The sequence below is a fragment of the Egretta garzetta genome, unplaced genomic scaffold (assembly GCF_000687185.1).
Source record: "Egretta garzetta isolate BGI_Z169 unplaced genomic scaffold, ASM68718v1 scaffold440, whole genome shotgun sequence".
NCBI lineage: Eukaryota > Metazoa > Chordata > Aves > Pelecaniformes > Ardeidae > Egretta > Egretta garzetta.
Genome location: NW_009258293.1, coordinates 646,516 through 662,138, shown reverse-complemented (window position 1 = coordinate 662,138; position 15,623 = coordinate 646,516). Strand labels below are relative to the sequence as shown.

At 53.0% G+C, this 15,623-nt stretch overlaps 2 protein-coding genes across 2 annotated transcripts in view; one reads left to right on the top strand and one right to left on the bottom strand.

The window, feature by feature from the left end:
- The window catches only part of SAMHD1 (SAM and HD domain containing deoxynucleoside triphosphate triphosphohydrolase 1), a 31,148-nt gene extending 21,306 nt beyond the window's left edge, over positions 1-9,842 (top strand). The window contains exons 11-15 of the mRNA XM_035893425.1: positions 1,342-1,481; positions 3,997-4,086; positions 5,269-5,373; positions 5,706-5,843; positions 7,864-9,842. Of these exons, the coding sequence (XP_035749318.1) occupies positions 1,342-1,481; positions 3,997-4,086; positions 5,269-5,373; positions 5,706-5,843; positions 7,864-7,986 (596 nt within the window). The 3' untranslated portion in view covers positions 7,987-9,842. The remainder of the gene's footprint in view (positions 1-1,341; positions 1,482-3,996; positions 4,087-5,268; positions 5,374-5,705; positions 5,844-7,863) is intronic.
- A 447-nt stretch (positions 9,843-10,289) lies between these two features.
- TLDC2 (TBC/LysM-associated domain containing 2) lies at positions 10,290-13,230 on the bottom strand. The gene is made up of 6 exons (XM_035893496.1): positions 13,198-13,230; positions 12,266-12,427; positions 11,707-11,859; positions 11,446-11,541; positions 10,809-10,882; positions 10,290-10,425 (listed from the first exon to the last, which is right to left on the bottom strand). Exons 1-6 carry the CDS (start codon positions 13,228-13,230, stop codon positions 10,290-10,292), a joined length of 654 nt encoding a protein of 217 aa, XP_035749389.1.
- Positions 13,231-15,623: the final 2,393 nt, after the last annotated feature.

The following is a 15,623-nucleotide window of genomic DNA, read 5'->3' as shown; positions in this document are numbered from 1 at the left end:
GGGCAAGGAGACCAGGACTGTCCCCTGCCTCTTGCAGTCTGCTGCAGCAAGGAGCTGCTTGCCGGGGCCATCCTGTTCAACAAGGAGAGTTGAACATCAAGGAGAGTGAGGCAAGGAAGAGGCCAACATCAGATTTAACAGTGGACCATGGAGGACAAGTATGTTCTCCTCCTCTCAAACCAAGGCACTTCCTTCCTTGTATCCAATGTTTGCAACCTGGGGGCTTCTGAGAGGACAACATGCTTGTTAGCGGTAGTCCATGATGAGTGATGCTTCTGTGAAACTGCCCAGGATCTTTGCAAATTATAAACCTCCATGAGGTCCTGCAGCAGCAAGTTCCCAGGCTTTCTTCCATGATGGGTGAAGAATCACTCTTAGTTTTTAATTTGGTGCCTCCTGATTTGGCAGAAAACTCTAGTTTTAGTAAAGGATGAGACAGCAAACCATTCCATGTTGCTACTGCTTTTGGATAGTGGATGCATTCATGGGCTTCTTATTTCCCCTGCGTTATCTCTTCTCTCAGCCGTTTGTTCCTTGTGGAGAAGGTCCTGACTTTGGTCAACCTTCTCCATAAAAACAATCCTCGGTTAAAGGTGTTTTGGTGCATGGCTTGCTTATGGAGCGTGTTGGGAGCTTCTTAAGTCAGTTGTGGTGCAGGGAGGCGCGTTGCACAGCTGTGATTGTATCATGTGTCAAAGCTGCCAAGGTATGTCGGGCCGGGGAGCACGAGTAGACACAGAGTGCAGCTGCATTGGCTGCAACAGACGAGCAGAATCCTGACAGCAGCAGCCTCTTTAGGACAGCCAAAAAGAACCTTTCTCCTCAAAGCCACATCAAAAGAAGCCTGTGTCTTGCTGCTTCTATTGATGGTGGAAAGCACACTGCATACCTCGCTGTCATGTGGAGACAGGAGGGGGGACTTTGATGCTGGTATCTACAATCAGAAATTCTGAGGGTTTAACAGGAGTACTTTGTTCTTTTACGAGACAGAGCACCCTCGTCCCTGAGCCAGGTAGTGCTCAGGGTTCGGGTGTTCTGTTGAGCAAGACTGGCTAAATAAGAAGAGGAAGCAGCCTGCAGTGAAACACTAAAACTTGTGGCAAGGATGAGAATTGAGCTGGTTTTTCTGTCAACAACCGTTAGGAATCTAATGATAACCAAGACGGTGTTGTAGGTGACTCCTCAGTGGTCAGGCTTAGCACCTGCAGTTGTTCTCCTAAAGTGAGCATCTTTCCTGGACCAGCAGTGTTTCTTGTTGCTGTAACCTTTGTCCCTGCTCATGCATTTTGCTGTGACACTGGATTGTGATGTACTTAACAAAAACCAATGCAACTTTGGCAGATAATATCTACCTGGAAATTCTGCACTCAAGTAGTCCAGAGCTGAAGGAGGCACGGGAAATCTTGCGTAAAATAGAGCGACGTGAATTATACAAGTTTTTAGGAGAGACTCAGCCTGAAACAACGAGGAAGATTGTAAAGGTAATGTCCATTGGTGGAAGGTTCTGAATTCTGTCCCTGTAAGAGTGTCCTCAAAGTTGCTGATCATCTGTTTTTTCTTTTCTCTATCTCTCTGTGAGTTTTGGTGGGGTTCTTTTGGTTAACTGCTATTCCAAAAACAGAGTCAAAAGCTCTCCTGTCTTTATGTAGCTGAGCCATGAAACATGTTATAGGAAACTGGGAAGAGCTTTATCTACAAACAGCTAGAAGAATGGCAAGAGGTGGGAATTCAGAAGTTGATTATTGCAGAACTATTTTCAGAAAAAGCCTCTTTTCTGAAAAATAGAAAATTGCATAAAGAGCTGTTATAGTCCAGTGATTGAGATTATCACTAGCATCTTGTGCTCGTTACAATTTCAAAATAATAAGGAACATATTTGCTTTGAATGTTGATTTGTGTGCTTTGCTTTGAGAACAAACGTCAAACTGAATAATAACTTCTGAATTTCTTGCTATTAAATTCTGTACTTAGCATGAGCACGCATGTATTTTTTCCAGTGTTTGCTTTTCAAAGCGCTCATCAGACGTCAGTTTAACTGCTGTTGTCTTATTTCAAAATAATATTGTTTTGGAGCTGGCGTTAATTCAGATGGCTCAGCTTTTCTCGTAATGTGCTACTCCATGTTACCAAAAAGTTTCTCCCCTTCTGAGGCGGAGTTCAGGATAGATAACCTAATGGATGAGGGGATGGGCAGGAGGGTGGATTGCATGAGTTCTGCCTTGGAAGAGTTCCTTTTAAGAGCTTGGTTAATGAAAGTAAAGCCTCTCACTTGGAAAATCCAGCCGGAGGCGTGGAGTCATGGGGTACCCAGTGCATTGTGTTGAAGGGAGCCTGGATCACTGTTGGTGCCATAGTTATATCCAGCCAGCGCTTGCAGCTTCTGATGCTCAGCTGAGGGATTGGGGGGGGGCATTTTTCCTCCTGTGGTGCAGGAGCTGCCTGTTGTAGGAGTGTCGGAGGCTCAGCTTTCCCTGAACTGCTGGAGGTGAGCAGTGGCTGCGCAAGACGTAGCTGTGGCTGTTCTGCTCCTTAAGAGGTCACAGCGCCCTTGTGTTTAGAATCATAGGATCATAGAGTGGTTCGGGTTGGAAGGGACCTTTAAAGGCCATCTAGTGCAACCCCCCTGCAATGAGCAGGGACATCTTCAACTGGATCAGGTTGCTCAGAGCCCTGTCCAGTTTTGTGATCCTCAAGCCACAGGGGAACATCCCAAATAGCTACAGAGTTCTTAAATTCAAAGCTAAGTTTCCAGTTAATGCAAACTGGAAGAGGTAACTTGAAAAAAAGCAAGAATACAACATCAAAGAAACAGAAAAGTTAGCGTACATACATTCTGATGCAGAACAGAAAAAGAATAGCTTATAAACAGGCTGCCTCCTGCCAGCCGCCTCCTGGCAATTCTTTCCTCTAGGTTTACTCTCAGTCTGAACCTTTCCTTGGCTTCCTGAGTCACAACCAACCATGCGCATGCCTCAGGTTGGCAATTCATGTGATTCCCTGCTCTTCGTAGCAGTCTCCCCATCTTTGCAATGGGGAAATCAGCAGCAAAAGTCCTGCTGCTCGTTGAGTTCCTTCCCTTCCGGACCTGCCTCCTGGATGCTCTCTGCTGCGCTTGAAGCTTTTCTCCCATGAACCTCAGTTACTCCTGGGAAATCTTGCTTCATCAAATCCTGCATCTCCCCCAGAACGCAGCAGCCTTGGGCAACCTTCTCTCTCCTGCCCTGCCACAGCCTTTATTGAGAACTTGCACGTTTCACCAACAGCTTCTCTCCATCACCCCATGCTCCTCTGCTTGGCTTTGGCCTAGCTGTCAGCAGGGAATGTTCTCTTGGGTCCAAACCCAAACAAAGCCCCTGTGTGGGTTTCAGCTTTTGAAGTAGGTCACTGTCCCCTCCAACGTTTGCCTGGGAGCTTCCTACTTCTGTTGTTTTGGGGTTTTTTTTATAGTGATCAATGACATTACTGATCTTGTCTGTCTCTTGGGGTTTTACATGTTTCAATGTGTAGGTATAAAAGCTTTATTAGAGGGTGAGATCCTGCAGCCTTTCATTTAAAAAAAAAAAAAGTTCAGTAAAAATGTTTAGCATTCAGCTTTGGGGAACTGAATTGCAAACCATTTGTATTAACAAAACAATTGTTTGAAGGTGCTTGTGTTCTGCTTTTGTGGAGCTTTCAGCATCCTGGATGGACTGGCTCCCTTTTTCTCCTCCAGTCCCCGTTCCTTTCTTCTGTCATCGGGTGTAGAACTCTTCCTCCACAGGCTGGCTCTATTTGGGCCTTCTCGATTAGAAAAGCGTGCTTTGTTTCTAAAACTTGGTAGAAAATTTATGGCAAAGGCATGCAAGGATTCAAACAACCAGATTGCTGCAGGAAGAGTCTGTCGAGCTATGAAGGAACGAAAGCTTTAGTTTGGCGACATGTTCTGTCTTGCATTTTGTTGCCTTGGTCTAGACCCGATGGTGTATAAATGTAATCTGAGTTACTGTCCCTTTTCAGAGTAATAGCCTGGCAGAAAGCATCGCTAATTCCAAGCCAGAAAAGGATCCTCCAGATGTGGAGCTAAAGGCTGAAGACTTCATAATTGATGTAAGTATCTCTCAGAGTGGGCTCATTACGAACACTTCCCCAACACAGAGTGAAGACTGGAGATACCTTCCAATATATTTGCAAAGTGAAAAAACCAAAACCACACACAAATGCTGTCCTAGCTCAAGGGTCTGGGAGCTGAGAGCAGGGAGCTTCCCCCTTGGTGGGTTTGCTGTGGTTGGGAGGGCCTGGGGCAGAGGCTTCAGGCAGCTTCGTTTGGGCTTTTCTGCTCCCGGTGACGAATGTATTCTCCCGTGACTGTCCCTGCTCGGAAAAGGAGTGGTGAGGAAACCTTTGGAGTTTAACACATGGGTGGTAAAATTGGCAGCCTAGGAACTACTGCTGCAGGTCGTGAAGGCAAGCAAACTGTGGGCCCCGGGGGGCGGGGGGGGTAACAGGCGCTTCCAGTGGCTTCCAGGCTTCTGGTGTTGCACGCCTGATGCGTGGCAGTCATGCCCGGGCTTTGTCTTCTGCATAAAGCACCTTGCTGCCACAGCTCCATCTCCAGCCAGTATGGGCGGGAGGGAGAGAGCCGGAGACAGAGGAGAGAGCTTGAGCAGTCTGCAGGTATCACACAGCTCAATCTCTGTTCTTGGTGAATTCTGGGAAGAGCTAACGAATGCCTTTCCATAGGGTGCATCACAGACTGTTTCTAAAGTTCCCTCACATTGAAGATTCGCTTCAGGCTGGGTAAAATTGCAGCAGGTACCTTAGCTTTAAAGTAGTTGACTGTGCTTTCTGTGTCCCACAAATTGAAGTTATGGGGGAGCGGGCTCCTCCCTGCTGGCCGCAAAACTGTGGGTGTACCAAGCAGATGGATGTAATGTCATTTAAACCTCATGTTTAAAACTGTAAACTCTACTGCTGCCTCCGCAGGTTGTGTGTTTCGGGGAGGCACAGGCAATCACGCTTCCACTGTTTGAAATGGGAGTGTCTCAGAGCGCGACTGGGAGCTGGTTGGTGTAAATGTGAATGCCCACTTGGCAGCTTCAGAGCGAAGGGTGGCGAAGAAAAGATACAAAATGCAAATACCAGATTCTTTCATTAAGTAACCGTTTGTTAATTACTGTTCTGTTTGATTAGTGTCAATTACAGAACTATAGTGCGTATCCTTTTGTATTTATTGTGAGAAAACTAAAGACAAGCATTAACAAATGCCATTTGCTTTGTTCTACATTCAAGGTTATCAATATGGATTATGGAATGAAAGAACAGAATCCCATTGATAAAGTTCTCTTCTACTGCAAGGCTGATCCTTCCAAGGCAGTCAAGATCAGTAAAGAACAGGTAGTGTCGTATCTTTTTCTGCTGGCCCCTTCTCCACAGCTCGTGGTGGAAATGATTACAGTCCTTCACGGCAGTTCTTGCAGGGGTTGTGGAGGCCGTGTCCTTGCAGGCCTTGGGTGCGGGTTGTACTACAACAGTCTGGAGCCCTGACAACTTTTGCACGTGAACAGTGTTTAACTTGAGTCTTAGAAAAATACAGTTGATTTGGATGAAGCTGATGGGTGGCTGCAGGATGTCTTTACTGCTTCCATTGGTATTCAGATGAAAAAATTGAAGTTCAGTGGAATCTGAATTCCAAGAAATACTAAAGCTCATTTCTTTTTTATTCGAAGGTTTCAAAGTTTTTACCCATGACGTTTGCAGAGCAGGTTATCCGGGTTTATTGCAGAAGTCAGGATCCAGTTATCGTTTCAGCTGCAAAACAGTATTTCATTCAGTGGTGCATAGAGAACGATTTCACCAAACCACAGGTAACAAATCCACTTGTCGCCTTTCTGGTTCTTAGAGCTCTTCACCTTTCTCCATAAGCTTGCTCCTTCATTAAAACACTTGGCATTTCAGGCCTTGTCTTTGTGGCAGTGCCACTCCTCACTGACCTAGCTTCTGATTTTATCATAGCTCGCATCTGGGCATGCTTTGGTTTCACTGAAACAGTGGTGGATTTGCATGGATTGAATTTAGGTGAATTGAAAAGTTGCGTTTTTATAGCAGAGTTAGCATCCACACAAACACTCGCTGGTTCATGGATGCAAGTTTCCACATACAAAGGCTTAAAACAGCACTGAGAGGCTAAGAGATGTAGGGAAGAGGCCAGATCAGTTCTCCTATTGTTTTCCCTCTTTTCCTTCTTTGCTCACCAGCTGCTAAACCCACTCCTCCCCCGGGAGATTCACGGCCAGTCTGTTTGCTCTGAGTTAGAGTGGGAAATACCTGCGGGAACAAGATTGCAAACCTCTTCTCTGTGGGCAGCTGGTCCGTAGCCTTGAGTCACTGGAGAGGCCTTACCTGTTCTCTGTGCTTCCCTTTTCTGTCAACTCTGGGAACGTACAAGTTCCCAGCTGCGAGGAAGGAAGATGGTATGTTACAGCTCATCTGACGTTTTGTTTTGTGTTGGGAATCATGTCAGAGCTGCCCTGGCAGGTAAAACGGAGACTCCAAAGCAGGTCCTGAGTCCATGCGTCTTGCTTAGCATTCCTCCTGCCAAAGGTGGTGAAGAAGCCTGTTAAAATCGTGGCTGTTAACTGGCGAGGTCTGATGCAGCATCCCCAGCGTGTCCCCCTGGTTGAAAGGTGGGCGCCTTCATCTAAAATATGACCACGTGCTGATCCTTCCAGTAGGCCCATCATTGTAGGGAAGCAGTTATGGTTGCATCAAGTCAGATTTTCTCAGCAGAAAATGGTAACGGAGCCACTCCGCTATGTGCATGAGCTGGGGAGCTGCTGGGCTGGACGCATTGATAGGTTTGTGCTGGCAGATCTGCCATTACATTCCTTCCCTAAGGGCCGGCTTTCACTTTTGTTTGTCTGGTAGTCACACCAGGGAAAGGAATGGACTGCTTTAGGTCCATGCACGTTTTCAGATATAGCTGGGATCAAGCCTCAAAGCAAAATAAATGCTTGTATCAAAATCTCCCAAGTTGCTTAAGGAACGCAGTGTGAAGGATTTGTTATGTGAACCGTGTATTTTTCCTTTTCATCCAGCATGTTAAATCCCTGACTTTGTGTCTTACTTGCTGGAGACACCTACGAGTCTCCTTTGTGGGAAGAGCTACCTTCTCTGAAATGAAAGGCCACCCAGTTGATGAGTGCTCTTATGTGCAGAGCCACAGCCACAGGCACGAACACCTTAAGGCTCGCTCTTATGTCATACTCCCGGCATCCATCTTTTAGGAGGAGTTGTTATTATTTCTAAGCTTAGAGAGCTTATTGCTCTCGTGCCTGTGTTTGCAGTGCCTGAGCTCTGGGTTAACATACGTATCTGGCGAGGGTGAGCGCCGCTGCCTCGGACCTTAGACCAGTTACTGTACCAATGTTACACACTTTAGGATGGCAAGAGGCACATGCAAGCACCTAACGCTGGTAGGTCCACAGCTACAGCACCTGCGACAGATCTTTAAGTGGGATACCTTGGCGAATTCAGGGGAAACACTTGGAATCACGTTTCGGGTTCATGTACCGATGCCCAAGATAAAGCCTGCTGATCTTCCTGGATTTGCTGGTGGTAATTTAGGAAGAGGTGAACCCTTTAGGAGTGGTGAAGGCTTCTCAGGTATGCGGGGCTGGGGGGGGAGTTCTCCCCACCAGGTGCTGCCACTGACTGCAGCAGTTCCCACCTCTGAGAAATGCAGTCTTCAACCTTTGTTGACTTACGGTGCTTCTCCCACCTTGGATTTATTTTTTCTGCTAAGTCTGATGCTGAGCTGCTTTTACCCCGCTTTAGGATAGAAAGGTGAAGGTACTGTCATTAATGTTTTCTGACTCTCAATAACAGGATAGCGATGTGGTTGCCCCTCATCTAACTCCAATGAAGAGAAGCTGGAATAACATGGGAGATGCTGAACACAGGGCAGCCCCAGAGCCCAGCTGCAGACAAAGGCTTCCTTTCGACATGTAATGCCTCTCCTGCTAGCACTGCTCGGTCTGCCCCTTCGGAAGATGGGCAAACCTCAGCAGCAGCTCTTTCAAAAGCTGGTTGGATGGACTGTCAGAATGTATGGGGCAATGCAGAAATGCATTTTACAGCACAGTGTGTTTTAATGCCGGTACTTAAACAAAGTGCATGTTCCAAAGGGACTTTTAAAAACCGAACAGCCTGTGAGAGCAGAGCAAACGCGGTTCTTGTTCATCTTTGAATGTATGGGCGCTGTGTAGCAAGAATCAACTGCAGCTCGTTGTTATTACAAGAAGTGTGGAAGAGGCGTTACTGCTCCCTCCTGAAGATGATTGTGATACTGTGTGAGCTAGCAGAGGAACTTCCAGCTCAGGTTCTTGGTTTGTTTTTTTTGTTTGGGTTGTTTTTCCCCAGTGCCGGAGGAAAGGAGGAGTAAGTACGCGTCTGAAGGTACAGTGGGGTAACGGAGCTTTGAAATAACCATAGGTGGCATCTTCAAGAACAGCAAAACGCATTTCATTTAAAAAAACAAAAGGAGGGAAGAGAGGGGAATCTTTTTAACAACTAAAGATTCCTTTCCTGATACTCAAAAAGCTGATGAGGACACAGACCTCTTGCTATACGCGTGACCACAAATTTTACTGAAGTAACAATGCATTGCAGTGATGTGCGGCCTTTTATTGTTTCATAGTGTATTTTTGATACGTTGAATGTTATATTTTTACTTGTTACACTGAACTGCAAAAGCTGCTCCAGCCGTCCATCATTTGCGTGCTTGCAGGGGAGCGGAGATACCCCAAGGCTGGTCCCAGCAGGTGGGTGAGCGCCCGGCTCTTGGCACAGTTACCGAGCCCCGGCGGGACCTCCACTGGCTCTGTTCTTCCTTGCACTGAGTGCACCTTGTGTCTGCATTGCACTGGGCTGGGGGGCCAGCTCTGCAGGAATTCTGCCATGCTGAGGTCCCTTCCCTGTTCCTCCTGGATCCCTGACTGCTGTTCCTGTGTTAATTTTTCTCTCCCTTGTAGAACTCCAAGGGTTCTTGCGTTTTTCCCCTTACTGGCAGTACTGATGGGAGTGTTGCTAAATGTCTGTCCAGCTGCAGAAGCAACCGAGGAGGAGCTTATTCCTTTCATCTCTTGCTCAGGTCCAAGAGGAAGGCTGTTTTCATGAAATAAAACGTAAAAGCTTGAAAAAGCCCATCTTCAAAAGTAAAAATAGCAAAATGTTCAGTAATGCTCAGAAACTGGAATAAGCTTTGGCTCTTTGTATCTGAAATGGGGAAAGAAAAGTTCAGCGTTCAGTTTTGGCGACCGAGCGTGGGTAACCGGCTTCCTTTCTGAAAGCCAACACAGCGGGGAGTCGGTGTGCGAGAACAGCGGAGACCTCTGCGTACCCAACAGCGGAGTGGAGGAGCAGGAGCGTCCATGGACTTACTCAGCTTTCATCCGTTGAAATGCCCAGAAGTGGTTTTGCGCTCTGCTGCTTTCCTATGTGCCTGTACTCCTGCGCCAGAAGGTGCTGTGGTGCGGCCTCTGCTGCTGGTGCCTGTAGCATTGTTCAGGGCTGCAGCTGTACCGTACCAGGTGACTGTCGGAAGGGGCCGTGACCGCTTAACAAGCTTTTAAACAGCTGCTTCTTATGCTTCAAGAAATGCCATCATAGAGTGGAGGCATTTATCTCCCTTGTCTGCATAAAATCAGGTATTGTTCAGGATAATGTCATCTTGGTATCGTTGCGTGGGTTTGTTCTGGATCTGTTCTAAAAGGTGCACTTTATATTTGGGAAGTAGCTTTTGCTTATGCTTAAGCAAAACCTTGTACTTAGTGTTAAGTTCTGATACAGAGCATTTCTTTTTCTCAAACACGTTAATCTGAGCCTCTCTGGACGAAGAATAAATTTATAAACAATGATTTTACTATTCTTTTAAGGAATGGCAGTGTGTGAACTTTATTGAAAAGGGCCTTGCTGCACAGTTGCAAACAGCGAAACGTGTTTGTAAAGGACAAATGCTGCTCTGTGGAAGTGCGGATCTTAATTTCTTGATTTATGTTTACCCAAGTGCAGTGTGAATGGTAGCAGCCGTGGACCAGCTCAGCCGTGAGGGGCTGAGGGTGGGAAGCTCACAGAGGCTGTGCTCGCAGAGGACCCAGCTGCTCCCTGTAGTGAAGCCGCAGCCCCGGGGCCGTCACCATGCCTGGGCAGAGCAGGCAGGCTCCCAATTCAGCGTCCTTGCAGCGGCCCCCTTGGCTTTAGGTCCCAAAGCATCCCTCCGATGCCATCTTTGTCCCCAGGTGGGGGTGGCAGGGTCAGGCGAGGCCCCACACTTCCAGGTCCTGGATGCAGAACTCCTCCCGGGGCGAGAGGGTCTCGTTGTCGAAGGTCTCGCAGGGGTGGCTGCCCCCGTGGTGCAGGTCCCTGTCCAGCCACAGCCCATATCTACCACTGGGAAGGTGCCGATGGCACAGTCAGCTGAGGGTCCCCTCTCCTGCCCCCTCTGTGCCTGGAGACCTCCCCAGCCACCTCCCAGGGGCCCAGCCACCTCCCTATGCCTTGTGCCCTCCTGCTGAGGATGCAGACACAAGGGCTGGGCCTGGGGCTGCCACCCTGCCTGCAGGCGGGGAGCAGGCAGGTCCCCTGGCAGCAGGATCAGGGGCAAGGAGAGGGCCAGTGCTGCTGGACACAGCCTCCACCAGTGTTTTTGGGTTCAAACCATGGGCATGTGCCTGGACCAAGCTCTGCAGGGCAGCCTGGGCTCAGATTGTGGCCCAACAACCTTTGGGGCTGGGGACCCCGTGGGCTGCCGAAGCTGCTGGTGTGGCTCCTACCTGCCCCCACCGACCATCAGCAGGTCCACATCCCCTTTCACGAAGAAGTTGTTCCTGCCTGTCCACCTGAACACCTGTGTGGGCACAACAGTCAGACGGGACTGTGGGCTGAGGCACAGCATCCTCCTCCCCATCCCTGTCCTGTGAGGGATGGCTGGGGGCTGCTGAGCAAAGCTGGCTCTGCCCGTCCCTCCAGTATCCCAGGAAGACCTGGCCCAGGTTGTGGGCACTGGACCTGTCAGCAGCCCCCTGGGGGACAGTGACCACCCACTGATGCTGCCAGCAGTGTCAGACACGGATGCAGACCCCAGCACAGGCAGATGTGGCTGAGCTGCCTCCATGTCCCTCCATGGCTGTGACCACCCTGGTCCTTGGTGATGCCCAGCTGGGAAGGGTCCCCTTCTCTGAGCCCCGGTCCCTGCATGGCTGCCTGGGATTTGCCTTCTCCCCCCAGTCCTGGATGATCATGAGGGCTACAGCTGGCAGGGTCCCCTGGCTGCTTCACCCACATCCAGCCAAGTGTGGTTGTGTCATCCCAGGCCCCTCCCCAGCACCTCCCCAGTATGACAGGGTCCCAGGGGCATTGCCAGCACCCCACACCCTGGGGTGCCCCACGGCTGGCTGCCTGCAGCCCCACCTTCAGCTCGGGGGAGAAGGAGAAGAGGAAGGTCTCGCCTGTCCCGTAGAAGCCATTGCTGCAGCGAATCGTGGTGGCCAAGAAGGCTCCAAAAGCCTGAGGGGAACAGAGTGGGGGAGTCCCATGCCACGGGGCTCCCCAACACTGGACCACATCCCCACCCTGCCGGCAGCAGTGAGGATGTGGCCAGGCCCCAGGTGATGCTGGGTTTGCTGCACCCAGCGCTGCAGGGCAGCAGGGCTGGGGAGGGCCTGGCGGTACCTGCGCCTCGGTGTCCCTGATGAGCAGCAGGGTGGGGCAGCCCTGCTGGCCCCCGCGCCGGTACAGCGTCCGCAGGCTGAAGCCATCCCGCCCGGTGCAGTACAGCAGGCGCCAGGGCTGCTGCATCAGCCGGGGGGGCAGGTGGGGGCCCAGCTGAGACAGAGGGGTCTCAGCCAGGGCTGGCAGGGCTGCTTCTGAGCACCCTCGTCCCACCCCCAGTACCCTTCCAAGAGATCTCCCCAAACACACCCCCCTCCAAGCATCCTCCCAAAAGGCATCTCCAGGCACCCATTCCCCCTAAAAATGCTCCCAAAGGGTTTCCTCAAGCTCCCAGCCCACCCAGCAGCCTCCCAGGATGCTTCCCCCAAGCATCTTCACCCTGAGAACCCTTCTGAGAGGTCTCCCCGAGCATCCTCCCCCTGGCATCCCACAAGAGGCGCTGCTGACGTGGCTGTCCCCAGGGATGGGGGATGTCACCGCTGGACCTGCCATGGCTGCGCGGTGCGGGGAAGGTGGGCGTGAAGGGAGGGGTCCCCATGTTGGTGGGAGGGTCCCTCACCTCCTGGATCTCCCTGTCCCGCAAGACACTGCTTGGCGTGCTCAGCACCAGCATGCATGGCTCCTCCAGGGCTGGGGCTGCCGCTGGGGCTCCCCCCGAGCCCAGCTGCCCTTCTCCGGCTGGGTCCCCACATCCCATGGGCTGCTCCTCATCCTGGCTGGGCTGGGGGTGGGTGGAGGTGAGCATCCCTGCAGACTGCCAGGGAGCAGCATCCCAGAACCTGCCCTGCAGGGAGTGTCTCCCATCCTGCACCCAGGGGCTGGGCAAAGGGGCCCAAAGGCCACAGGGACGGGCACTTGGTTGAGCCTCCAGCCCAGCTCCCAGCTGCTCGCTGCTCTCGACAGCCCTGCTGTGCTATGCAGTGCCATGCCACACTGCGCCGTGCTGTGCCACACCCTGGCAGGCCATGCCACCACTGCACACAGAAGTTCAAGGGTGTGAGGCCACCCAAGGAGGAGGAGGAAGAGGAAGCAGGGAAGGCTTCCACAACTTCAGCCCAACCTCAGCCGCAGCAGAAGAAGGGGTGAAGCCCGGCCGCTCTCCTCCCTGCCCATGGCCAGGCTGGCCCTGCAGTGCACACGGGGCCAGGGATGTGCCTTGGTCTTGGTGGCAGCTGGTGACAAAAGTGTCTCAGCTGCAAGGGCGCACTCAGGGCGGCCGTGGGTGCAGCCCCTGCTTGAGGTTCCCTGCTGCCGGTGGGGGACAGGCAGAAAACACCCTGAGGTGACAAGCAAGGGCAGCCCGAGCTCACCTGCCCCCAGGGTGCTTGGGCAGTGGGGCTACAGGGGCAGCTCCTCAGTGTGGCCACCACCCTTGCACCTCCCCAGCCCCTGGCCACGCATTCAGCCTGGCTGGCGCCCAGCTCCATGTTGCGCTGGAGCTCGTTCCCAGTGCCCATGGTGCCCTGTGGGACCCCACCATGCTGGACCTACCAGGAGGTGGTAGTGGGCACGGAGCCCCCTCATGGTGGGTGTGCAGGTGCTGCCGGGGCGCTGGGCGCCGCGCTGCTGGGGAGCCCTGGGTGCTGCACTGGGTTAATGTTCACCCACGCTGGCCCCTCCCTGGCCACCCGGTGTGTGACACAGGTGGGTGGGGCTGCTGGCAGCCAGCCCTGGCTCATGGGGGACCAGGATGTGTCCTCCCGCAGAGCCACGTTCCGTGTGGCGATGGGACAGGTGGGCAGGAGTCCCCCTCCAGCCAGGCGCTGGGTGGCTGGTGGCCGTCACCTCCTTCGCACCCTGGCCACTGCCTGGGCCAGGCTCTGGATCACCAAGTGGGGACCCCCGGAAGCAATGGGGGAGCCCTTGTTTTGGGATCAACAGGCAGGTTGTGCCTGTGTGGCTCTTTGCAACACAGCTGTTGCAGTGGTTGTAGCAACTGCCAACATCAGCCCGGAGAACATGGTGGCACGTGCCCCTCACTCCGGTAGGCACAGCCTTGGTTGATGTCAGGAGAGCTGAGGCTGGTTGGGGCTTGGCAGCTGCAGTGGAGTGAACCCCTGGCCGAGGCAGCCCCCTGTCTCAGGCACCACTGGAAAAGCTCCTGCAAACCAGAGAGGGGCTGCTGTACCCTGTGTGTCCTCTTCCCACTGATGCCACCCCCCCCCCCAAACCAGCCAGCATGGCCAGGAGCCTGTGAGCCCAACCATAACTACAGCCCATTTATGCCAATACAGGCATTTCTGTGCCCTGCATGGTGGCATGATGGCCCCAATGGCCTGTCCCAAGCCCCTCCCCCTCCTTCCCGCTGGCATTTTTGGGGTTGCTCCTCACCTCCATGGCAGGGCCCACTGTAGTACTGGCTGCCCCAGTGGGTCCCAGCTCCGCTGTCCCCACCAGGCTTTGATGGCAGCAGCAGACGCAGGATTGCAGCAGGAGGTTGGGGGTTCCTGGTGCCTGGCATGGCTGGCACGTGGCCATTGGCAGGGCCCTGGGTGGGCCAGGAGATCCTTGTGGCCCCAGAAGTCTCCCCTGGGACCCACCCCCTGCTCAGGAACCAGGACAGGGCACCCAGTCCCTGCTTGAGCTGCTGTAGGGCGGCCATCCCTGCCCCATCCATTTCCCTGCTCCTGCCTGTGCCCTGGTGCTGCCCCTGCCCTGCCCTTTCCATACCCCTGCCAGATTCTGTCCTGACCACGGCCATTGCCTGTTCCTGCCCTTGACCCTGTCCCTGCTCTGAGCCTTTAGCCCTTTGCTGCCCCATCCCTGTGCTGTCCCTGCTCTTGCCCCTGCCCATGCCTTTTCCCTGTCCTTGCCCTTGTTCCTGCCCTGTGCCTGTTTGTGCCCTGCCCCTTGCGCATCTGCCCCCATGCTCACACCTTCTCAGGAGCACTTCTGAGTCTGACTTTGGGACCTGCTCCCCTGGGCGACCCAGATGGGCCCAGCCTGGGCCGTGGGGCACTGGGAGCGGGGCCCTGGGCACCGTCACAGCAACAGATTCAGCTGCTGGAGGCAGAGGCCAGAGCTGCTGCCCGCGGCCCCTGGACTCAGCCCTGCTGCCACCCATCAGCATCGCCTCCCCCGATGGGTGAATTATTTTCTACTTTGTGGGAAGGGGGGCTGTAAAACAGGCAGCCCCTGGGTAGCCCCAGCTATTCACCCTCTGGCCAAGTGTTCTTTCACGCTGCTGTTGGGTTGCCCTCCACACAGCTGGCATCGCCTCAGACCACAGTGGGTGCCAGCATGCCCGACACCTGTTTGCCTTTTGGTGTGCCCGGGGCCACTCGCTTTCCCTCCCAACACTTCTGGTTGCTTTCAAGCCCCTCATGCCCCCTCCATGTGCCTCTCACTGCATCCTGGAGCCCCCGCACCCCTTTGTGCCACCCCCCATCCTCACTCCCAACAAACACAGAGCACACAAGGGGTGTTTAAAACTTGCAGTTTATTATGCTCCTCGACATGACATGCCACGCAGCCAGCAGCCCAGCGCCACCCAGCCCCTTGCGTGCCCCCACCATAGCCGAAACATGGGGCTGCTGCCGGGCCTGCCCAGGGTGGGGGGCTGAGCTGGGCTGGGGTTAGCATCCCCCAAGCGCTAATAGCAGTGCAGTAAGGCAGAAGTTTTAACTGTCCGGGAAGAAAGACGAGCCGTTTACACGAGCCTGGGTGCACTGGGCTCCCGCTTGCTCTGTACCAGGTGCAGTTTGGTTTCGACAGTGTCACATTCCTTGAAGTGTTGAATGAATGAATACCTTGAAATCCCTTGGGACTTCTCTTGGGATCAGTGGAGAAGGCGGCTGCCTGCTGCCCCCAGACCAGCGAGGAGGCTTCACACCGCAGCTCAGTGCCACTGAGAAGCCAGCCCAGGGGCTTCGCCCCGCTGGGTCACATTCACAGGGGCGGCACCCCCCCTCCGCGTA

Coding starts and splice junctions, on each gene's coding strand:
- TLDC2 (XM_035893496.1), bottom strand. CDS start 13,230: ATGAGGGGGCTCCGTGCCCACTACCACCTCCTG. Junction 10,883..11,445: donor CCTTCTCCCCCGAGCTGAAG/GTGGGGCTGCAG, acceptor GTGCCCACACAG/GTGTTCAGGTGGACAGGCAG. Junction 10,426..10,808: donor CTGATGGTCGGTGGGGGCAG/GTAGGAGCCACA, acceptor GCACCTTCCCAG/TGGTAGATATGGGCTGTGGC.